This window comes from Mytilus edulis, chromosome 12, assembly GCF_963676685.1.
Source record: "Mytilus edulis chromosome 12, xbMytEdul2.2, whole genome shotgun sequence".
Taxonomy (NCBI): domain Eukaryota; kingdom Metazoa; phylum Mollusca; class Bivalvia; order Mytilida; family Mytilidae; genus Mytilus; species Mytilus edulis.
Genome location: NC_092355.1, coordinates 26,479,880 through 26,503,056, shown reverse-complemented (window position 1 = coordinate 26,503,056; position 23,177 = coordinate 26,479,880). Strand labels below are relative to the sequence as shown.

At 32.0% G+C, this 23,177-nt stretch overlaps 1 protein-coding gene across 1 annotated transcript; it reads left to right on the top strand.

Annotated features, from left to right (window-relative positions):
• The first annotated feature begins 1,543 nt into the window (after positions 1-1,543).
• LOC139498148 (uncharacterized) lies at positions 1,544-22,814 on the top strand. Its single transcript, XM_071286479.1, has 3 exons — positions 1,544-1,898; positions 10,834-11,176; positions 20,743-22,814. The coding sequence occupies exons 2-3, from the start codon at positions 10,846-10,848 to the stop codon at positions 22,725-22,727; spliced, it is 2,316 nt and encodes a 771-aa protein (XP_071142580.1). The 5' UTR covers positions 1,544-1,898; positions 10,834-10,845; the 3' UTR covers positions 22,728-22,814.
• Positions 22,815-23,177: the final 363 nt, after the last annotated feature.

Genomic DNA, 23,177 nt, shown 5'->3' with positions numbered 1-23,177 from the left:
GTTTAATAATTTAATACGGAACGCTTACAAGTGTAAAAAAAATGACTTTACATTTTTACATTATCAATTTATTTACTGTTAACCTGTTCTTGTTCAGTTTGTCTGTTTTTCCTGAACTGTAGATTTTTTTATTTATCGAAATTGTGGTTTGTTTAATCTACGTTCTTCATTGTAAAAATTCGATTATGACGTCAAACTTTCTTTGTTTCTTTTGTATATCCTACTGTGACGGCATACAAAAGGTTGACCATGTCTATTGACGTCCAATAGAAAGAACAAATCTTTTTGCGTATCACACTAAATGAAGGATCAATACGTTTACATGCATATTGTTTCAATTTTTTTGAGAAACCCTATCAAATTTCGTGTAATACGATAGCTATCCATAATCAACAGTTACATTTTAATCATTTAAAAATATAATTATAATTATAAATATCTTATCAAAATCAATCCAGTGTGGATTCTTTATTTATCAATACAAGTTAAATATTTCAAGCATCTGTTTGAAAAGGTTCATAGATGTAAATGATGGAAATATGTATTGGTAAATCACCTTAAAAAATTATGCACGCAAATGATTGGGAATCCAATAGATCTGATAAGATACATTGCAATTACATTTTCAACATAGTAAAATGCATGTACTAAGCTAGGAATGTGACAATTGTTGTCCATTCGTTTGATATTATTGTAAAATTGTATGAAGTCAATATTTTCGTATATCATAGCTTTGTATCATCGAAGGGGGTTTGTCAACATAAAGATTGAGTTCCGGGTATTTTTTCTTATCTTGATAGAGTTGTTACCTTTTATATAAACTAATGCCTATAAATAGCGATTACAGAACATGTTAAGTACAGTCCCGCCAATCCTAAAATAGCAGAATATTAATTATTTTAAATATTCAATTAAGTAAGTTATACGGAGTTAAAAAAAACCAATGCGTCACCATAACGACTAGGATGAATACTTACAATATATAAAGAATTCTTACTACTTCAAAAATCCTGCAGTATGACAGACTGTATTGTTCTGATAACAGGCTATTTAGAAAAAATAGTAGATAACGAAAGGTGAATATGAGTACTATATTAAAACACTATACATAACAACCGTACATAGAATGAAATAACAATATGTGTTGTCACAGCAGTATTCTCAAACCATAAAGGTTCCTATGTTATTCTATTCATATGAATTGTTATTTGTCTTTCCGTCATTTCATTTTACCCTTTGCATGTCCGTTGTCCGTTGTTTTGATGTGTTTGAAATCAACTACTGCATATATTTAAATATCAGTCAGAATTATAATGAACGAGTGCACTGAGATATTTTTTAAGCATGATCTATTTTTGATTATTATCATTTTTCTTCTAAACGATTTTATTTGAAGATAGCCTAGTGTAATATGTCTGTTAACGTTTGTGTCTAGTCTTTCAAAAAAAAAAAATTGTAAAGTGTGTTGATGTTATGATATGACATCTAAATATAGACGTTTACCTATTTTATAGATTTAAACATTTTAAATTACATCGAAGTTATAAATAAATGATATCGTGACTTAGTTTATTTTAATATCGGAATTGGAAATTCCTGTTGGATTGTTTGTTAGCGTCCATTTTATATAGTATATATTTGTAACTAGGATTAACTTTTATTCATAAAATATTCATGCATCAATATAGATAATTTATATAGTAAACACATTTTTAAAATTAATCAAAACATATAACGGATTACCAAAATGGAGTTGTGTAATCGGTTCACAACACTGAGAAAACAGTGTATATTCTTGCGCATATAGGGAGTGGTTGATTGTGATATTAAACTTGGAAAATCCTGTTGAATTGAATGCAAGCGTCTCTTTTATAAAAAAAATACCATTTGTAGCAAGGGTAAGTTTTTATTCATGTAAGATTTATTGCTGGTATGTTAAAATACAAAGATATAAACTCATACTAAATACAAATGTGTCGAGTAAGGTGAATAGGTAACAACACAAATATTACAGTGTTTATTCAGGAATCTGCCTGGGAATATAAAACGTTTTCATCCACAATAGGAATCACAAAAATGTCATCACAACACCTGTTACGATGTGACGTAGTCATAACTTAACAGAGCAGTAAGGAATTTCAGAGGCTCACATTGGAGAATTAACGACATAAATCTGTCAATAATACCTCGTTAATACAAACTTGTACAATTAACACTTGCAATATTAACATGTAATGTTTTATTGTTTTCATAATGTTATTACAAATTATAAAATACTCGATAAAATAATTTTCACAACAAATTATAAACTCCAATGCGAACAAATCAGGTTGGGTTTTTTAATATTTGTGTTGTTAAGAACAAAGCCATTAACACACATAATAAGAAAAAAACATGAACTCTAAAACCTGTGTTGAAAAAAATGAACTTAATGGGAAACAATTGTCAAAACGAAAAGCTGCATTTAACATGTGTAAATGGATGTTCTCAAAATATTTAGAAATAATACACACGTAATGAATACACATTATGCATTGTCAAAGACCGAGTTAATCCATGATATACGAGTACTGCAGGTCTCCACCAGGGTATATACTGAGATCCAGGGTTACGGCTTAAATCCCATTCGCCTTCAGCTCACAGAATATAAACGCTAAACTGGGATTGTCACAGAATATACCCTGTATGAGACCTGATTACATTAAAATATAGCATGAGTTCAATTACAGGCAAGGCAAGACTCCAATTTTGCCTACCCGTGAGTTGTTTACATGTTTTCATAATGGCGGTAGACGCTCATAAGGCTCAAATCAAACGACACTTATCTATTCACTTCGGTATTAGTTTCACCAAGGGTATTACACATACTGATGTATTAAATGAACTCAAAACTCTGGTAGACCAAAACGAAATACAAACCATACAAATTACGGAGAAAGAATGTATAGTTACAGTACACGACCAGAACACAAAACATACATTACTTACTCGAGGGATAAACTTGAAAAACCGTGACATCAAAATGGTAGACGTAGAACAGCAAGTTACTCATGTGACTATAAAAGATGCCCCGTGTGAAATGAGTGATGTAACAATATGTGGCCATCTTTTAAAATTTAATGATGTTGTGCAGGGGTCCCTCCGCAGAGGTCTAATTAAAGATACAAATATCGAGACCGGCACACGCTATGTGCAATTAACAAACGGTATCCCAATTATTCCAACCGCAACCAAATTCGGGAGATTTAGTGTCAGGATGTTCGCAGACAATAAGAGTGTCCATACTGTACGAGAACTGATCATCCTTCTTATCGATGTGCAAACAAACCCTCCCGTCAAATCAAGCGACACGCAAATGCTATAGATGTAATAGTACCACAGACACAATAAAAGATTGTCCCCACTCCGAAGAACTATGTTATCGGTGCGGGAAAGAAGGACACATACAAAGGGATTGTCAGACTGATGACCAAGAAATGTATGGCGAGTATGTACATGAAATTCAGGAAGCCAGAGACGCCAATTAAAACGACTCGTTTACCGAGGAAAACAACCCAGAAGAATTAATTATTGAATTAAACAAAACAACTGAAACTGTGTTTGAACAAAAAAACAGTACCCTCCCAATCCCTCAGACAGTAATATTTTGTGCATCAAATTGCAGTTGCATTAGAATTGAGGACCCAAGTATCAATAATATAGCGGTATCAGGCACCACCCTTGATCAAATCGATAAATTTGTTTGTGAATCTGACAGTATAGTAAATTCTGACTTTGTTACTAATGTGATTTTATCATTAGGGACAAATGACATCAGTAAGCACAGAAGTGACACCGAGCAAATAACGGCAAACCTTAGTACATGCATAGATAAACTAAAAACCAAATACCCAAATGCACGCATTGGTATCTGCAGCATTCTATCCAGAAGAGGCAAGGGCAGATCTATACAAGCATTAAATACAGCAGCGAGGTCTGTACACTGTTTGACTTGAATGACCCAAGTGGGGTTCATATCAGCAAATCCGGTAGAGAATTGATAGAAAATATTTTTGAGGACTTTATAAATTTAGAGTGTGAAGGTGATTATGAAACCCCGAGTAAAAACGTAATCGAAGTTCAAGTTCCACTCATGACTCAAGCGAGAAGCAAGTTACCAAGATGCCCAAATCATATTAACTAACTATTCACAATATATATTGTACATGATTTTTTATTGTTGCCAAAATCTAAATTGCTATAATGTATCTGTATGATTCAAGTTTGTCAATAACTTTCAAATCAATGCTATTTTTAAACAGTTTGTAAAATTCCTATGTTAATTTTTATTTACATGGACACACGTGGGCTATGTCATGAACTACGACCCTTTAATGTAAAATTGATTAATATTTCAATGAATTTTTGTAACTTGTGTATGTTCACAAACGTTAACTACACGATTAAACTGCAAATGTGTTGTCAAAAACATGAAAAAGTAAAGTATACAACATGTTTATTTTCCTTTTTGATCGAAGAAAACAAAATTTCCATGATTATTTTTAGAAACCCATGCGGGCTTCGGCCTAGTTCACAAGTTGGAAAAATGAATAAAGTGGTTTACTTAATTATAGTTGAAAATAACGGTTACGGGTTTATGCCCACCCCAGTCAACTGTGACGGTGTCATATGTAAGAAAAAAATATAACGATTGTAAATTTGTTGAGACTTTCTATTCATATATTTGTGTATAAATATTTATATATATATATATATATATTATATAGCACGTAAAATAAATGAACATAAGAAAGCATTATTTCACTATATAACTTTGTATTATGTCGATTTCTATTGTTAGTTTAAATGTCATTGGTATGGTAGACAATAAAAACGAAATGCCGTTTTTTATTGGTGTAAAAAGAAAAACATTGATGTAATATGCTTACAAGAAACACATAGCTCTAGCGATGTCGAAACAAAATGGAAAAATGAATGGAAGGGGGATAGTTTTTGGAATCATGGATCAAGTAATTCACAATGTTTATGCTCCTAATCTAGCGGGTGACAGAAAATCATTTTTTGAAAAAGACATACTTATTGATAACAATAATAGAAAGATCGCTCTTGGAGATTTCAATTGTGCGCTTATTCAAAATTTAGATCGAAAACCAGTGCCTTTACGAGACGACATAGGATCACATGAATTAAAAACTTTTGTTGAACATAATGAGTTAATAGACGTGTGGAGAAAGCGATACCCTAAAGAAAAACAATATACTTTTTTGCCGGGGTAATTAAAGGTCACGAATTGATTATATATTTATAAGTAGTGAGCTTCAATATAAATCACAACAGGTAAAACTAGTTTATTTTCTGTTCAGTGACCATGATGGTGTGTTCATGAAATTAAAAACAAATGAACCAGATCGCGGTCCCGGAACGTGGAAAATGAACTCATCAGTTATTCAATCGGATTTATTTAGAAATACGTTCGAAAGCTTTTGGGGGAACTGGAAATTAAAAAAAATCAGTTCGAAAATAATCTAGAATGGTGGGAGGAAACTAAGATAAAGATAAAAAGTATAACCATAGAAGTTGCAAAGCAATTAAACATAACAGAAAAACAAGTAAGGGAGTGGGAAAAAAAGGTTAGATAATATAACGGGAACCCATCCTATCAAAAATGAAAACGAATTAAATAATTTGAAAGTAAAAATTAAAGATTATTATGCCCAAAAAGCTGAGGCAGCCAGAATTAGGTATAAGGTTAACTGGTACGAGAAAGGCGAAAAATCAACAGGGTACTTCTTTAAACTCGAAAAAGAGAGGGGTGCTGAAAAATAATTGACTAGAATAAAAGGTTCAGACGGAAGGTACATGTTTAAGGACGATATGGAATCTATTCTAGAAGAACAAGTGTCTTTTTACAAACAATTATTTACATCCGAGGGGTGGGATAGGGAGGCTGCCGAAAATCTATTACAAAATATAGATCATAAACTAAGTGAGGAAAATAGAAAACATGTGTGAAATGGAAATATCTTTAGATGAAATAAGTAAGGCCGTTAAAATTTTGAAACTTGGTAAATCCCCTGGGGAAGACGGAATTGTGAATGAATTTTACAAAACGTATTGGTATTTGATAAGCGACGACTTCGGGACGGTTATTAAAGAAAATTTTGACAACAAATTGCTCTGTGAATCTCAATACAGAGGTATGATAAAGCTTATGTTTAAGTCTGGAGAGAGAGAAGACATAAAAAATTGGCGTCCTATAACGCTTTGAACACGGATTTTAAAATTATTTCAAAAGTACTCGCGGAAAGGTTAAAAAAAGTATTACCGCATATAATTGATTTCGATCAAAAAGGGTTTGTCAAAGGGCGCAACATTTTTCAAGGCAATAGATTATTACAAGATGTTATAGATTTTTGTGAATTAGAAGATGAGGAGGGTGCGATATTATTTTTAGATCAACAAAAAGCATTTGCTAGGGCGGAATGGGAATGGATCGATTTTTGCTTACTAAAATTTGGGTTTGGGGAAAAATTCAGGAGTTGGGTAAAAATGCTTTTCATTAACGCTTAGACGTGCATTCATACGAATGGGTTCACATCTAGATTCGTAGGCATAACCCGTTCAATTCGTCAAGGATGCACAATAGCCCCGATGTTATATATCCTGCAAGCAGAACCACTTGCAGCATCAATTAGAAACAATCCTAATATAAAAGGAATAAAACTTCCTACTAGAACTGGGGACTTTATTGAAACAAAGCTAAATATGTTTGCTGACGATACTCAACTCTTTAAAAAAAGCGAGGAGTCTATCGAAGAAACATTTAAAACTTTAAAACTGTACGAAAATGCTTCGGGGGCTAAAATGAATATGGAGAAGACTGTTGGCATGTATTTAGGCAAGTGGCGAAATAAAAAAACAAAATTTAACAAATTTAAATGGTCTAAGCGTCCTGTGAAAGCTCTAGGGGTACTACATAGATACGGGGTGGACTTAGATCAAATTTGGTTAAAAAAAATAAATAAAATAAAAAGCTGTATGGAAGTTTGGAAATCAAGACTGTCCGTCATCGGATACGAGTTTGAAATGAGAGGTATCCTGGATATATACGAAAAACAAATAAATAATATTATAGGGTCCTTTATATGAGATGGGAAAACAAACCAAATTGCTAGAACAGTGTGCTGTTTACCGAAAGTAAAAGGGGGGATAAGAATGATAAACTTAAGAGACTTTTTTAAATCAAAACAAGTGAAAAGTATGTACAGTATTGTTAACTCAAAATGCAATAGGAAAATACTGGTTAACGTCACTAGACGAAAATAGGATACATATTTTTGTATATGTTCTTGTTCGGACACTAAAAGTTTTAGGCAAATACAAATGTCCGAATATTATAAAGAACTCTTAACTTACTGGACTAACTTACAGCAAATCCAAAAATCGGTCACGAAAGAGGACCTTTTAGAAGAAAATGTTTTCGGCAATTGTAAATTTAAGTTCAAGGGACATGCATTATATTATGCAAACTTTGCCTCCAGTGGAATAAAAAAAATAAAGATATATGGGACTTAAACAATAAATCCTTTAAAACTTCTTTTGATATTTATAAAAGTCTTAAAGATAACAGGAATTGGATTGCACAATATAGTCGCATTAAATCTTCGTTAACACCTTAAGAAATTGACATTTTAAAAACAAATTCTAGCATACAAAGTCATTCTGATAGACCTATAAAAATAATAAATTCTTGTCAAATTATAAAAAATGGAGTTGTCGTTGATGCCAAAATAGTCAGTTGAAGTGGAATTTACATTTTGGGAAGGCACTACCATGGGATTACATTTGGGAAACTTTGAATAAGAATTTTGGTAACAGGAAAATTAAATATCCAAAAATTACAAAAATCGGAAACAAGTATAATTTTTGGGGTCATTAATGCAGATGCATCTATACCCAAATTTTAGATACGGTGCTTTTAATCACGAAATGGGTTATCTGGAAAACTAGAAATATAGCAAAATATCAAAAGAAAGTGATAAGTAAAGCGATGATTTTAAATATGATAAAACATGAAATGCAGTTTTTGCACAAATATCTTAAAACGAATACGAAGATAGAAGCCTTTTTCACTAAGTGTGACATTTTTTGTATATAAATAAATATTTTGCGTGGTCAGGTCAGTGCAATGACCTCTTTGATACTGATTGAATAATAATATGTACACTGCTCTCAACTCCCTACATGTAATTTCTGTTGTGTATGTATTCATGTATATCATCTAATTGAAACAAGACATGTTGTATCAACAGGTTCATATTATAAACAAATATTTACTCACCATATCTTTGAAATTAATCCTTATCGGGAATCAAAATCATTAATCCATTTTATTTATGAATGAACTACACATCCCTTTAACAAATCGCACGTGGTAAATGATCACTCGATTCAGAAATTAATGTAATTGCAATTAACATAACAAAAGACTTGATGTACGATAAAACTGAAACTGCTTAATAAATACAGGTAGCCTTTGTGTGAAATAAAATAACGATAAAAACATACTTTATTCAAATAATTATATATGGTGAGAGGTATAGATATACAGTTCAATAAGGATTATAGGTACAGGTTCATTTGTACAAGGATAGATAATATTTATAAAGGTGGATGTTAATAATTTATAGTGGGAGTTTTTTTTTCTCATTTGCTTTTTCCCCGACAAATGAGTCTGTAAAAAATGGGGCCCCCTTGGTTGTTCCCTGGGCAACTGAGGGTTGATGTAACAGGTGATTGTTAATAAAATATGTTTAATAAATATATAAAAAAAATAAATAAAAAAAAAATTGCCTACGCAAACATGCAGACTTATCATCGTTGTGCTGATATTTAAAATGATTATAAATATAATATGTTTGTTCAGCAGTGTATCGCCTTCATTGGTGATCCAACCACTGGATCTGTCGTAGATATGTAACTTGTTTAGGCCACACCATTTTGATATATAGTTCTTTGGATTTTCCCGCTCCTGTTTTTTTCGAAATCAAAGTTGTCAACCCAAAAAACTACCTCTTCCGTATTTTTTTCGCCCGCATGCTGTTTCTTGCCTTGAATGTTTTCTCTCGTTGACGCTTTTTCCTCCTGTACTCAAAGCTGGGTTCAAACGCACGTGTGATCAATCAATAAAGAGTGAAAGGAAATATAAAAATCAAAATGTCAAGCCATCAGTTATTGTGGTTTCGAATCAATGCCGAAGACAAGCAATCATTGAAAAAAATGGCTAACCATTGTTCGTCTTCAGTTACATATCTTTTATGAAGCAAAAAGGGTAAAGTCTGTCAATGTATCGATATCAAACACATACAAATTCGTTTAACAGTCGTCAGCATCACCTTTCATAGTCCGAGATTACTCTGACGTACAACGGCTACTGTTTTCACAAAAGCTGGGACTGGGGCTTGTCTGGCAAAAGAGCCGTCTGACGACAGAGTGATTTCGAACTGTACCTTTAAATGTTGGCACTGACATGGATATTTCTGTGTTGGGATAGCTAAACTGTAAATTTGTTAATTTCAAAATAGATAGAGCACCCTCCGATCCAAACAATAGTTTAAATGAATTACCCACAGGTCCCCCTGAAAAAATGTGTTAATGAAAAAGACAATAAAACTTCCTAAAAAACCTAAAACAAAATCGTGAGAACAGGGCAAGGAGATATTGATAGGCCAAGAGAAACTGGTGTGTGACCTCATTGACCTGGCTAGTACTATAGAGTGTGGGTGGCCTGCAGAAACTTGAGAATCAGGGAAAATTGTGCAGAATAAACTTTAAAAAGTCTGAAGTTTGAGGTTTATAGACTACATCCATATAAAAGACTGCTATTTACTATGAAATATGTCAAAATCCTACTATCAAAATAAATTCTATCCCATATTAAAAATGTGTTAAATCACCCAGAGTGCATCTAACAATTCACAGTAGTAGCTAGTTTTGATGAGAACACATATCCTGCTGTTTGTCTTTTAGTTTCTAAGCACAGCTCTTAGTATAACAATAAGGAGATGTGGTTATTTGCCAATAAGACAACTATCCACCAAAATTCAAAAGAAGTAGTTGTTAGCAATTATAGGCAACCAAAAATTCTTCAACCATGAGAAAATCACATGTTTTGTAAAGGGACTTTCCAGAATTAATTGTATGGAGTGAGGAAGGCACCCGTATTTAAATTTGATGGGTGGTATTTAAGAAAGATTGCTGCCTTTGAACATTTAAATGAAATATCCAATTTAAAATGTATGCATGGTGGGTCAATTTTTTTTTTGAATAGCCCTGGTTGGAATTTAACCTTAAACATTGTCAAAAAAGGCTATTCATCAAAAAGTTAGAAACTGAAAGTATCAATTCAATAATTGTCATGTGTTTTGCATGCTCTTTACATTTGTGAAGGTCATTGGTATTGCCATTTCAGATTTGTTTCAAATATTTGATTCTGCAAGTTAAAAGAGTCTACAGTTGTTTGCTGAGAGTCAGAATAAAGTATTCAAATGGGATAACAAGCTTTATGCATCAAAACATCAGTGTTTTTCCTTCTTATTCTGTTTGATGAAAAAAAAAGATATCGCTCGCTCCTTTTGCAGACCACTCGCCTGTCATTTTTAAGATTTTTTTTAAAACAACAAAAATTCGCTCTCTCGCCCCATATTTTTTTTTAAGCAAATGTCCGAAGAACTATTGCTCTAATTGGTGTGGCCTTATATGTTTTAAAATATATTGTATATACACGTTGTTTGCATTATTTAAGTAATATTGCACAATATATTCAATTTATAGTTCACAGCCAACATGAATCGGAACTCAAAATATGATAGAAAGGATGACGAGCAAAATGTACGAGGATTGAGGAAAATAACTTACTGGGAAAAATACTGCGTCAAACGTTTTCCTTATCCAGGAAGGCGCAGATACACACCATCACTTTACCAGTCTGAAGACGTAGGAATCGCAGTCTCAAATGACGTTTTCGGGCTAACAATCAGTCAGTTCGAACGAGTGTATAAAGCTTGTTTAGACAGAAGGAAATCACGAGAACAATATATAATAAATCTGAGATATCCGGACAAAACTTCGGATGAATATATGGAATACTTACAGGACAGTACAGATTACAATAAAGGTAATTACATATTCATATTGAAAAATACATAGAAAATCACAACGTAAAATTAATGTTGATATTTTATAATTTAAGAATATCTTTGAGCGAAAGAATGATATACTTAGTTTAAAATTGAAAAAGATGACATTGACCTCATTTTCATAGTTCAATGGTCAAAACTAAGTTTTGGTAATTTTATATAATATTATATGCCAAAAGTCAACTATATTTGGTGTATGGAAATATATTATGAAATTGAGAATGGTAATGGGGAATGTGTCAAAGAGACAACAACCCGACCAAATAAAAAACAACAGCAGAAGGTCACCAACAGATCTTCAATGTAGCGAGAAATTCCCGCACCCGGAGGCGTCCTTCAGCTGGCCCCTAAACAAATATATACTAGTACAGTGATAATGAACGCCATACTAATTTCCAAATTGTACACAAGAAACTAAAATTAAAATAATACAAGACTAACAAAGGCCAGAGGCTCCTGACTTGGGACAGGCGCAAAAATGCGGCGGGGTTAAACATGTTTGTGAGATCTCAACCCTCCCTCTATACCTCTAACCAATGTAGAAAAGTAAACGCATAACAATACGCACATTAAAATTCAGTTTATATGTCAGTCCCGCAGGTTTTGTTTGACCATTTTTTTTTGTGTTGAGATTTGTGTTTTGGTCTATTTTTTTAAAACTATAAGTAATAGGTCAACTATATTTGTTGTATGGAAGCATTGATAACTGTATATGTCTGCCTGGCATGGTTCATCTGACCTTTTCCTAATTCTCATGGTTCATTGGTTCATTGGTCTTTGTTACATGTAAGTTATCTTGGTTAATGTTAAACTTATGTGACAGTTGTAATAAAGCTTTATACGTAGGACTATCAACATAACAGCAATGATTAGAAAAGAAGGCGAGACATTTCAGCATGTACATTCGAAACTATCCGTATGATGGTTTTTTCACGAGATGAACACAAAATCAGACGTTTGATAACAAATGCCATTGTCAACAGAGTGAAAATTAACTGATAGAAAAACTTGTGGTAGGCCACAATGCGATATGATTTATCACTTGAATCGAAAGCTTGATATTGTTTTTTGCTTGATGGGGATAAGTATCACGACTAATATAACTTCAAGGTAAATTCAAAAACTGACAAAAAATCAAACGGTAATAATAAATGGGATAAGTGAAACACAACTTTCGTATACCTGACTTTCTACTAGTATTTCCCGACAAAATTGGCGAGTTGGACCTGATTCAATTGCTGAAGATGCATCACAATTGGATGACAGTTGTTCATTGTTCTGTCATATTGACAAAAGGGGTTTATCAACCCAAATAGATATAAAATACGCTTCATTTGATAAAATTCGTCCTAATTAAAATAAATATTAATATATCTATTAATGTATTTTAAGTTTAAAAAGATCGATTTGACAATAAAGTTGAGATTTAAAAAGTACAAAGCTGACACAAGTACACACCTACTATCTTTATTTCGTATTTAAAGGTTCCAAAATCAATCAGTGTTATAGTAAGGTGTTCATCGTCGAGAAAAACGTCCCTTAAACGAGTTTAAGTCAACTAATAACATAGTTTTTACGCTTATTTTTGTTGGTAAATTATAGGAAAATCATTATTTGTTAAAGTCATGATTGTAGTCGAAAGTTCTCATGGTAACGATTTTTGAATTTTTGTGTTTTTACAGGATACCCATTAAATCCCGTATTGGAATGGATATCTTTAACACAAAAAAAAATCAATACTTACGCTATTTTTTCGTGGTGAAAACAGTTATTCTACCATGGCGTCCTTCTAACGCATTGGTTACACACCCGTGGTAAAATATGAATATATGTTCCGAGCATACTACAATGGCATATGCTTGTTTAACACATAAAAGATATATATAAATTATCAATAAAATTCATCCAAATCTATTTAAACCCGTTATTGTATATAGTTTGAGCATGCCACTAATTCTATTAACTGCGTTCTTTTACGCCAATGCATGATTTATTTGTTACCAAAATACCCCCTCGTTGTAAAAGACAACTAAAATGTAGCATCGATATTTCTATGATAAATAAAACAGCAGAAACAACTACAATAATTCAAAAGCTACATGTATATGCTTGTTCGAGCAAATTTATAATGCCAAGGACCTATCTGTAAATGACAAGATATCAGCCGGACATTTTACTTCGTTTGTTGCTACACATTCTATTCTTATTCTACGCCTTTCATGAGCAAACATTTATTTTACTTTGTTACTCATATATATCCTTAAATATCATTCATTTCACGTTACAAAGTATTTATTTTCATCCGATCTTTGGCAAAGTCGGTGATTTTCAGTTCACACCAGGCCAAATTATTTACTTTCAGAATCCTCCTCTCGAATTCAAACGGTCGTTCCCTGTTAACTTGGGGAAGGGAGTTATCAAATCATAGCCTGCTTTAGAAATTTACGATCATAACAATTATTACCGTAATAAGTTAACTAAGATTACTTTGTACAGATTTTTTTTACTTACTGACCGAACGATTTCGAAATTCTTTGAAAAAAGATAAAGGATAAGATGTACATACAGTCTCTACACGATGTAGCCTTTGTTTGATGAAGTGGCGTAAAGCTATCAACGATCAATCTATGAATAAATCCTGTATATAAAGGCAATAGTAGTATACCGCTGTATATGTCTGTTTCAAACCTGGATCGAACCGGTATTTGAGTGGTTATGGTTGTTTCAAGTCTGTTAATTTGCTTGAGCCAATTCTTTTGTTATACATTATACCGTTATTTTTCTCAAATGAATTGTTTCAATGTTTGTATATCTGAACCTTTAATAGCCAACAATACGATATGAATTGTTTCATTGTCGAAGACCGAACACTTGCCAACACGGATTATTTCCGCATCTTCTGATAGTAATTTATAGGTATTACCTGCAATTAAAAGTTTCAATGTCCCATGCAAATGAAGTAAAGTCAGATCACTACAAAAGTTTTAAAGTCTGAAAAGACCAGTTTTTGTCTTAATTTGCATAAGTTTTCACTCTACATTCTCCAAAATTATGACTTGTGTTTTAATTTTTCTTGGCAAATTCTTATTTATATTAAATTTGCATGAAATTCACTCGACGTATTCTCGACATTCTGCATATGGTCTTAATTCCTATATCTATTAAAATATTTTGACAAATTCTTCACATTTAAATACTGTCTTGAAATTTCTCGACATATTCTCGACATTCTTATTTTTTTCAGTATATCTTTAAATATTCTGAACATTTTATATTGTGTCTTAAATTTACTCGACAGTTCTGAGACCTACAAAATTCATGATATAACTTAATCTTAATTTATCTTAGTACGACAAAGTGTTTGATATACTGTTGGTTCAAGTTACACTTCTAACAACAAAAATAAAAGTTGGGCATGTACAATAATTTATCTTTTGGTATATAAATAATTTTACAAACAGTTTTTAAATAATTACAAATTTTGATTCCTGACAAAATAAATGATTAAAACTAATCAGACTGTAGACATATTTCATTCAACATTCATAATATTCAATGTTGATATGGTAAATGATTATTGTACCAAAATGTGGTTTATATAAATAGCAAATCATGATGATATACAAATCATTCATTTAACAGAAAGAAAACATTGTGTAATGTCATCTGTTGGAATATGTATTACGTATCACGCATAGACAGGATGTACCCTATACAATTAAGGTATTCCACACCCCAGATTACACACAACTGTTAAATAGAAATTGCTGCTTTACCTGTTATCAGCTAGACAACTTATCAGTTGACTGAACATGCCGGTACAATTTAAAAAGTGTGTTGAGAGATGAAAATGAAAATCATCATTTTGATGATCAATGAAAAATTGAATTTAAATGGATATTCTTTATTAAAATTATGCAGTTAATTAGTTTAACATACAAAGAAATTGAATAATTCCCAAAGATTAAATCAAAATTATTATCTACTACAGGAATATTAAGAATGTTCACATTTCAGGCGAAATGTATACTGTGGAGAAAGTGTCAAGACATATTAAAGAAAGTCAAAAATATGTCAAGACATATTGAGACATTTTTAAGATAGTCAAGAATATGTTAAGACATATTTAGACATTATTAAGAATGTCAAGAATATGTCAAGACAGACCGAGACAAAGTTAAGACAGTCAAGAATTGGTCGAGACTAATCTAGACTCTTATCAGATGGTACAGGAAGTGTCTAGAATTTTTCAAACCATGTTCATACTCTCAAGACACTTGTCAAGAAAAATCAAGAACCTTATTAGACAAATTCATACTATGTCAAGATTTTGTTTTAAATTAGACAGGCAAATTAAGAATGTCGAGTAAAAATTAATGCAAATTCAGACAAAAACTGGTCTTTTCTGACTTTTTGACTTTTGTAGTGGATGAACTCGGCCGCAAAGACATGTACACTTTGTTTCCATCCCATAGACAAAATATAATTGACCCGCTAATTAAAGTATCTGAGATAAGGACTTGATCACTAAGACATAACCTAGTTCACATTATAAATGAAATGATGTCGATGTAAGGTTAACCACATATGACCGACATGTTGCACGGCTACTTTTTATTACCACCCAAATATAGATATCGTAGAACTCACGATAAAAGAGATGCGAAGGATATCAAAGGGGCATTCAAACTCACAGGTCAGAGATTCAAATAACGAAACAAAACCTTATACAGTATTCAAGAAGTCACTAAACAATGAACATAAAGTCAAGGAAAATAATGATATGACAATTACAATGAATTTATATATTTTCGTCCCATAATGTACAAACATGAATCCAGTATACCTTCAATCTGAGACTGGCTTCGAATGCGATTGTAAACAGAACAACTGAAATTAACTTTCTACAAAAATTTTGGTTGGTTAGCTTTTAAATTAACATAAGACAATGCAACGATACAGCTACTGCAAGTTTATGCAATTATTTTATATTATTTCAATCTGATATATGTTAACTCGCATACTTGCGTAATCGTATATGTAAGCTCAGATGCGGATAACGTATTCCAAGATCTATATTTAAGATTGATGTTATTACAATACTCTTTTTGTGGGTATTCATCAGGTCATTTGTAGACCAATGTTTGCTAAAATAATTTTGTAAGATGGAGTTATTAACTTGTTTCGTATTGTATTGTTTGTTTACATATCTTTGATGCAGTCTTTTTTATCTATGTTGAGTACAATTATACTCGTACCTGCTCATTGAATTCATTACACGTTAATATTACACAGGTTTTGGAACTAATTACAATTACATGTGCTTCCACACTTGCCAAAGAAAAAAACTGGATTGTGTAAAAAAAAAACACTACGATCACCTTTCATCAAAAGACAGACAGATAACATTATGGAAAGATAACTTATGAATGTTAACAACAAACGAATATCTCGAGAAATCACTTATATCGAATGCTATGAAATTTTTTTGACATTTTAATAAGTCAAGATGACTTGATCAATCAGGTGAATGAAATTTGTAAATGTGCACCATATAAGTATTAGTACAAATGTCAATCTCGAACTGTATTTGGCAGCATCAATATCAAATAATTTCTAAATATAGAACCTTTAGTTTTAATCCTTTTTTTCTATACATGCGTATATGTAGAAGCGACAAGTTGTCTTCACGATTGTTGTTTTCCTTGACATTTTAGCGTTGACCTTTGACCCAAATTTAAGAAAATCGTGACCACTGTAGTCAACGACGACATCGATATTTCCTTTATATCCGTTTGTTATCCTTTTTTAATGATGTCAAATTCAGCCGTGTGTTATCCGTTAACCCAAATCGATAATGTTTGTTGGTTGGCACTCTACTATTTCACACGTACAATTGCATACGGTCGACATTTTAACATGTCAATAATTTGGACACAGCAGCAAACGCTGTATAACCATACACCAAAGACAAAAAAATCAACAGACTGAAAAATTCCAGGAAAAAATCACATAAACTAAACATGAACGCCAGCTAAAAAAAATGTAGACTGTGCATTTGATAATTGTCAATGACATCAACATCAAAAGCAATTACCATTTTTGTTAGTAGATCTCGTAAATAGTAATTACAATTTCTCGAGTAAGTAAGCATAAGTAAAACATAGTATTAACGGTTAACAACATAAGAACAACACTGTAAAATTACCTACTTTAAAATTCAAATGGTTTCATTTGTAAAATATGCAAATGCTCAAATTAACGCGGTTGTTAATTTAGGATAAATGTAAACAAATCAAGCAAAGGTATATATCTATGTGATTTTTTTAAGCTATAGTTCAGGGAAATATATCAAGGGGACCCAGTCAGACAGGTTTGGGTGGTAAAGAAAAATCTTCATCCGGTCAACTTGTGTTAAAGAGTATAAACATAATATTAAGATATCGTCCAGGAGACTTGCACAGTTGGTTCCGTAAGGAATACCGACAACCGAGGTCTGTAATTAATACATATGTTGTGAAAAGTAAAATCATAAAAAATATTGAACTCAGGGAAAAATCAATTCGGAAAGTCCATAATCACATGCCAAAATCAAATAACAAAACGCATCAAAAACGAATGGACAAAAACTGTCATATTCCTGACTTGGTACAGGCATTTTCAAATGTAGAAAAAGGTGGATAAAACTTGGTTCTATAGCGCTAACCCTCTCACTATAATAACAGTCTCATCAAATTCCGTTATATTTACATGATGCATTAAATAAACAGTCACAATTAATAAAATAGTCAAAATATGGGTACATCAGTCATCATCGTATAACAATTTTAAAAGGAACACAAAAAGATCTTCTATCTACGAACACATTGATTGATATGAGTGTCTGACGTCAGAATTTTTTTTTATACGTCACATAAATTTGTTGTTCAATGTGCAAACAAACAGTTTTAAAATTTGCATAGGCAATGTAAGCATACAGGGTTAAAAAATCAAAAGTATGTAAGAATAAATTACAGAAATAGACCAAGATTTAAACTGGTCCAAAAGTTATAGGTAGAATTTATGAGAAATCCAAAAATAGTTAATTCCACTACGCTATTGAATTATTTTGACGTTTGTGGTTCAAAGTATATAATGATTCACAATAGAAATATATCATAATTATATTTAATAGACCAATATATTACTGACGGGATCTTTTAAAGTACAGAGTCACGAAATAAGAACAAAATACATACAAAGAGTCGCAAATACAAAACAAACCACCAAAAAATGAAAGCCAATACAAACACATTGACGAGATGTATAAGTACCGAGCCACGACAAACGGATATCACATAAAACCATTTAACAGTAAAAATGATATTAATAATAGAACAAAGACAAATGAAAGAACAATAAAACATGTTGTTAAGATGATAAACAACATCAGTACGCAGAATCTATACACCAATACCATCGTGTATTATTTGAGAAGTTGATACGGAATACTTATCAATAAGGTCTTGGTACCGATGGTTCCGATGAACTTATTTTGAAAAAGGACGAGACGTTCTTTGACATACCCCTGGTTCATCAACGTTCTACTCAGACACTTATGACGTTTCACAAAGTCTGAGTAGGAGCTGGAAGCTCTTGAATATCGAATAAGTTGGGAAATATATATTCCATATTCAGGTGAAGTTGGTATATTGCTACTAAGGTAGGGGAAATTTATAATTTCAAAATCAAATTCGTCTCGTTTGTCATAGATTCTGGTACTGAGATGACTGTGTAAGTCAAATTCGAGATATAAGTCTAAAAATGAGGCTGAGGAAGCTGTGTCTGTTGTTTCTTTAATCTCTAGTTCTGGGGGATATATCAATGGAACCCAATCAGAAAAGTTCGAATTGCTTATGGACAGAACATCATCAATATATCTAAAAGTGAAATTAAATAATCTGGCTTCTTTGATTCTCTTGTTTTTGACAAGTGTCTGGAGGAACTCTGATTCATATAAAAATAAGAAGAGGTATGCAAGAAGAGACGCACAGATTGTTCCCATAGAAATGCCCACAATTTGTTGGAAAAGTCTACTTCCAAAATCAACAAATATGTTATCGATAAGAAACTATATCATACTGACCACTTGTTCTTCTGTGTAGCATGTTTTGCCTTTTTGTTTGTCACTTTTAACGAAATATGCCTTATGAAATCCCAAAGTAATAAATTTATAGCGTATGCTACCATTTTTATGTTGAAAGGCATTATGGATAATTTCTTTTAGGCGATTTTTCAATTTTACATGGGGAATGGTGGTATACAGGGTTGAAAAATCAAAAGTTTTGATGGAACTAATTTCAGAAAAAGACCGAAATTTAAAATTGTCTAGAAGTTCTTTAGAATTTTTAAGAATCCACATATGGTTAATACCACTACGCGAGTAAACAGTTTCACAGTGTGAATGAGATAATTCTGCATATCGATTACCTTCTTTTTTGTAAAGTATGTTTATTTTTCAGAATGATTTAAAAAAAAAAGTGCAAAATTATATTCCAAATCAATACATTTATAAGATAAATTACCATTTGATGGTTTGAAAGATCTGTGTAAAATAAAGTTCAAACATACATTCATGTGTACTTGAGTAGGTCAGTGTTTGTCATATATTTACAACTGCATAATGCTTAGGTAAGTGGGCTCGTGCAATGAAGAGTTTGAGAGTACAAACTGGGGGAATACAAATATACATACCTTAAGTTTGGTCACATTAAGTTTTTATATATTTTTAAACATGTATTTGGTTCCTTAGACAAAAACCATCAACATAATATCAGAGTGTGGAACTTTTGGTATGGACAAACTATGTGTTAAGTTTGATTGAGTATAATTCAGAGAAAGTTGCTAATCCTATAAACAAATTATCAACTTCAACTTCATGAATTTGAGTTTTTAATATGAGGCAGAACTAATAAAAAAAATTTTAAGAGATTACAAAGGCAAATAAATCATTACATACACCTCGTATATTATTTGAACTAGGCATGATAGATATAAAGAATACGATAGAAAGCAATGCTTTGTTACATATCTTAAGATTTTCTCGCTATCGACAACAATATACGGCATTAATCTGGAGTCATTTACAAAAATAAACGTGTTTTCGTGGTCTTAGATCTTAAGATACAAGTATCGTCTTACACATTGCAATGTCATCGATATGATCGTTTCACGGTCTCTAAATGCGCCTGGCAGTTGGTTCATGCATAAAGGGACCGCTTTCACTTTCGATGCAAACGGTCATGTTTGATTTGCAGTTCCTTCTACTCCTCAAGTTTTACATTATTACCTTTATTTATCTCTTTTCGATTCAAGAAAAGTAATTATCGGTGATTAAATATTCACGATACTAGATACCGACTATGTCTACATTTAACTCTCTATTGATCATGTTGATGGTGTAATATAAAAGTTCGTTTGAAATAATCAGCAGTGAACACAAATATATGTATGTAAATGCCATGACAATTTTTAGATGAATAATTGTAATAAATGTGTTTTATAGATGACGTGTCCTGGACGAGAAAAGATTTGAAAGACGTATACTTATACGAGCACTTAGTGAAAACAGCTGGTACTGAAGTTGAGATCCGTAAAAGGCAACAATTATTTATCATACAAAAAATGATACGGAATGAAATTATGCTAAAATCAAGTGCAATGCTATCATCATTATGGAGTGGAAGTTTAGCAGAAGGTATAGATTTACCAGGTAGTGATTTGGATATAATGTACGTAATCAAAAACGTAGACGTAATACGAGATGTAAGCAATATCAAACACTCAGTACAACAGACAACATTGGTTATGGAGAATGATAATGATCATCCTGGTTTTACTAGACTCCGATTAATAGCAGGAGGGGATGGGGAGTCTTTCTTCATACAAAACAAATGCTTTCAAAGTACAAGACAAGGCTTATATTTGTCAGTCAAATCATTTGTTGATAATATAAAAAGTAAAATCCCCGATTTCAAGCTCTCATCTCACGGCCCCTGCTTATCAGATAACAATCAACAGGTGGATTATGCATTCTGTCTACGAAGTAAATACCTACCTTACAATGCGTTACCCTGGGCATCGCGTCACCGATTGCAATGGCCGCCTAATTCCGTAATTGATAAGATAAAAAATTATGGATGTTTGTTAGTACCTATTGGACCAAGCACTTTGCAAGATTGTAATATATTATGGAGATTATCTTTCTCTGTGGCAGAACAACAACTTGTACATTCGTTTAACTTCACTCAACTGTTATGTTACTGTCTCCTTAAATTAACATTAAAACATATTGTTAACGCAAACAAAGATGCCGAAGGTTTGTTGTGTTCTTACTTTCTGAAGACAGCACTATTCTGGGTCTCAGAAGAAGTTGATATTGACACATTTCACTCATCTAAATTATATTCTTGTTTTTGTCAATGTCTTAGTAAAATGATTTTATGGGTAAATAAATGTTATTGTCCAAACTATTTTATTCCTGAGCATAATATGTTCCGAGGAAAAATCAATGCAGATAATAATAAAATACTAATTATTGTGTTGAATAAAATAAAGTGTGACGGAATTCATGGATTGATACATAGTTGTTTTCAATACGAAAATGAACATCAGAGTTTATTAAGTACAAAGCTTGAACCTTCATTTATTAGATTAGACTTACTATTTTACAGGATATCTGATGGCATTAATGGTAATATGTATAACATTTCCAGCTGTTTAAAATCACTTGAATTTATTGAATATTTACTTAAGTCGAAATCGTGTACATTTATTGCTGATGTCTGTAAATGGCATCAGGCCAAGACAAGTCACTGTGCAGCGCAACGACTACCATCACCAACAGTAACGACTGAAAGGTACAACATTCACAAATGTTATCATAGACATTTACAAGAGAGTATTAAAGCAGATGCTGTCTCAGGCTGGTTGTTATATGCGTCGTTTTATTATGTATCAGGCCAGTTCAATGTTACACTAAGACTTACGGATTATGTTCTTTCAAAACGTTTACTTGATATGATACAAATAAACTGTCAAAAATACAGTGATCAACAAATCAATAATTACAGAAATCATGTACATTCAAAAATGACACTTCAGGACAAGATGAGAATGGCAGTTGTAAACCATGTTGAGTACGTACAACACTCATCACTGATACCAAATGAACTGCAGGAGGAGGTGAAAGATTGTAACATACTTATACCTCCTATTGTTATGTCCCACTGCCTTAGATTTCTCTGCTATCATCATGTTGACGATATTTTAAACAGGCAAAAGGCTTTACATGATTTATTCTCGACAGTTAAACAACGAAATTTAATTGGTTCAAATACCTTATCTACCTCATTCACTATACTTGGAATATGCGTTGAGATAACCGGTGATAAGGACATAGCATATCATTGTTATGAAAGAGCATTACAATGTGAAGATTGTTTATGTCATTCAGCAGAGGCAAGACGATCAAAACTTTTAACAGATTAATTTTAATTGTATAGCATCAACATTACCTAGAGAATGTTAACAAATATCAGTTAATAACATAGTATCTGTGTATTCATTTAATCAATTGACTGCATGTATGCATACATTGTATATATGACAAAAATAAATTATTAATACCTAGTAAGGAAATATCTACATCAATTATTATTAATATAAAAAAGAGTTACAGCTCTATGAAGACTTAAACACTAGTAAAGCTACATTGTTGTACCGCTGCAAGGCTCACTGCTGTAAATTGTATGCGATCATTACGATTATATCGAAAAAAACATAGTGATTATATTATAAAATATGTGATTCCTTAAGATAAATTATCGGGTGTACTAACAGTATTTTTAAGAAACTAAGTAATAAACAAAAGTCTTCAGTTCGATGCAGTTCAACATGATTATGAAATTTTTAACAGTAGAAGTAAGGAAGATTAAAACT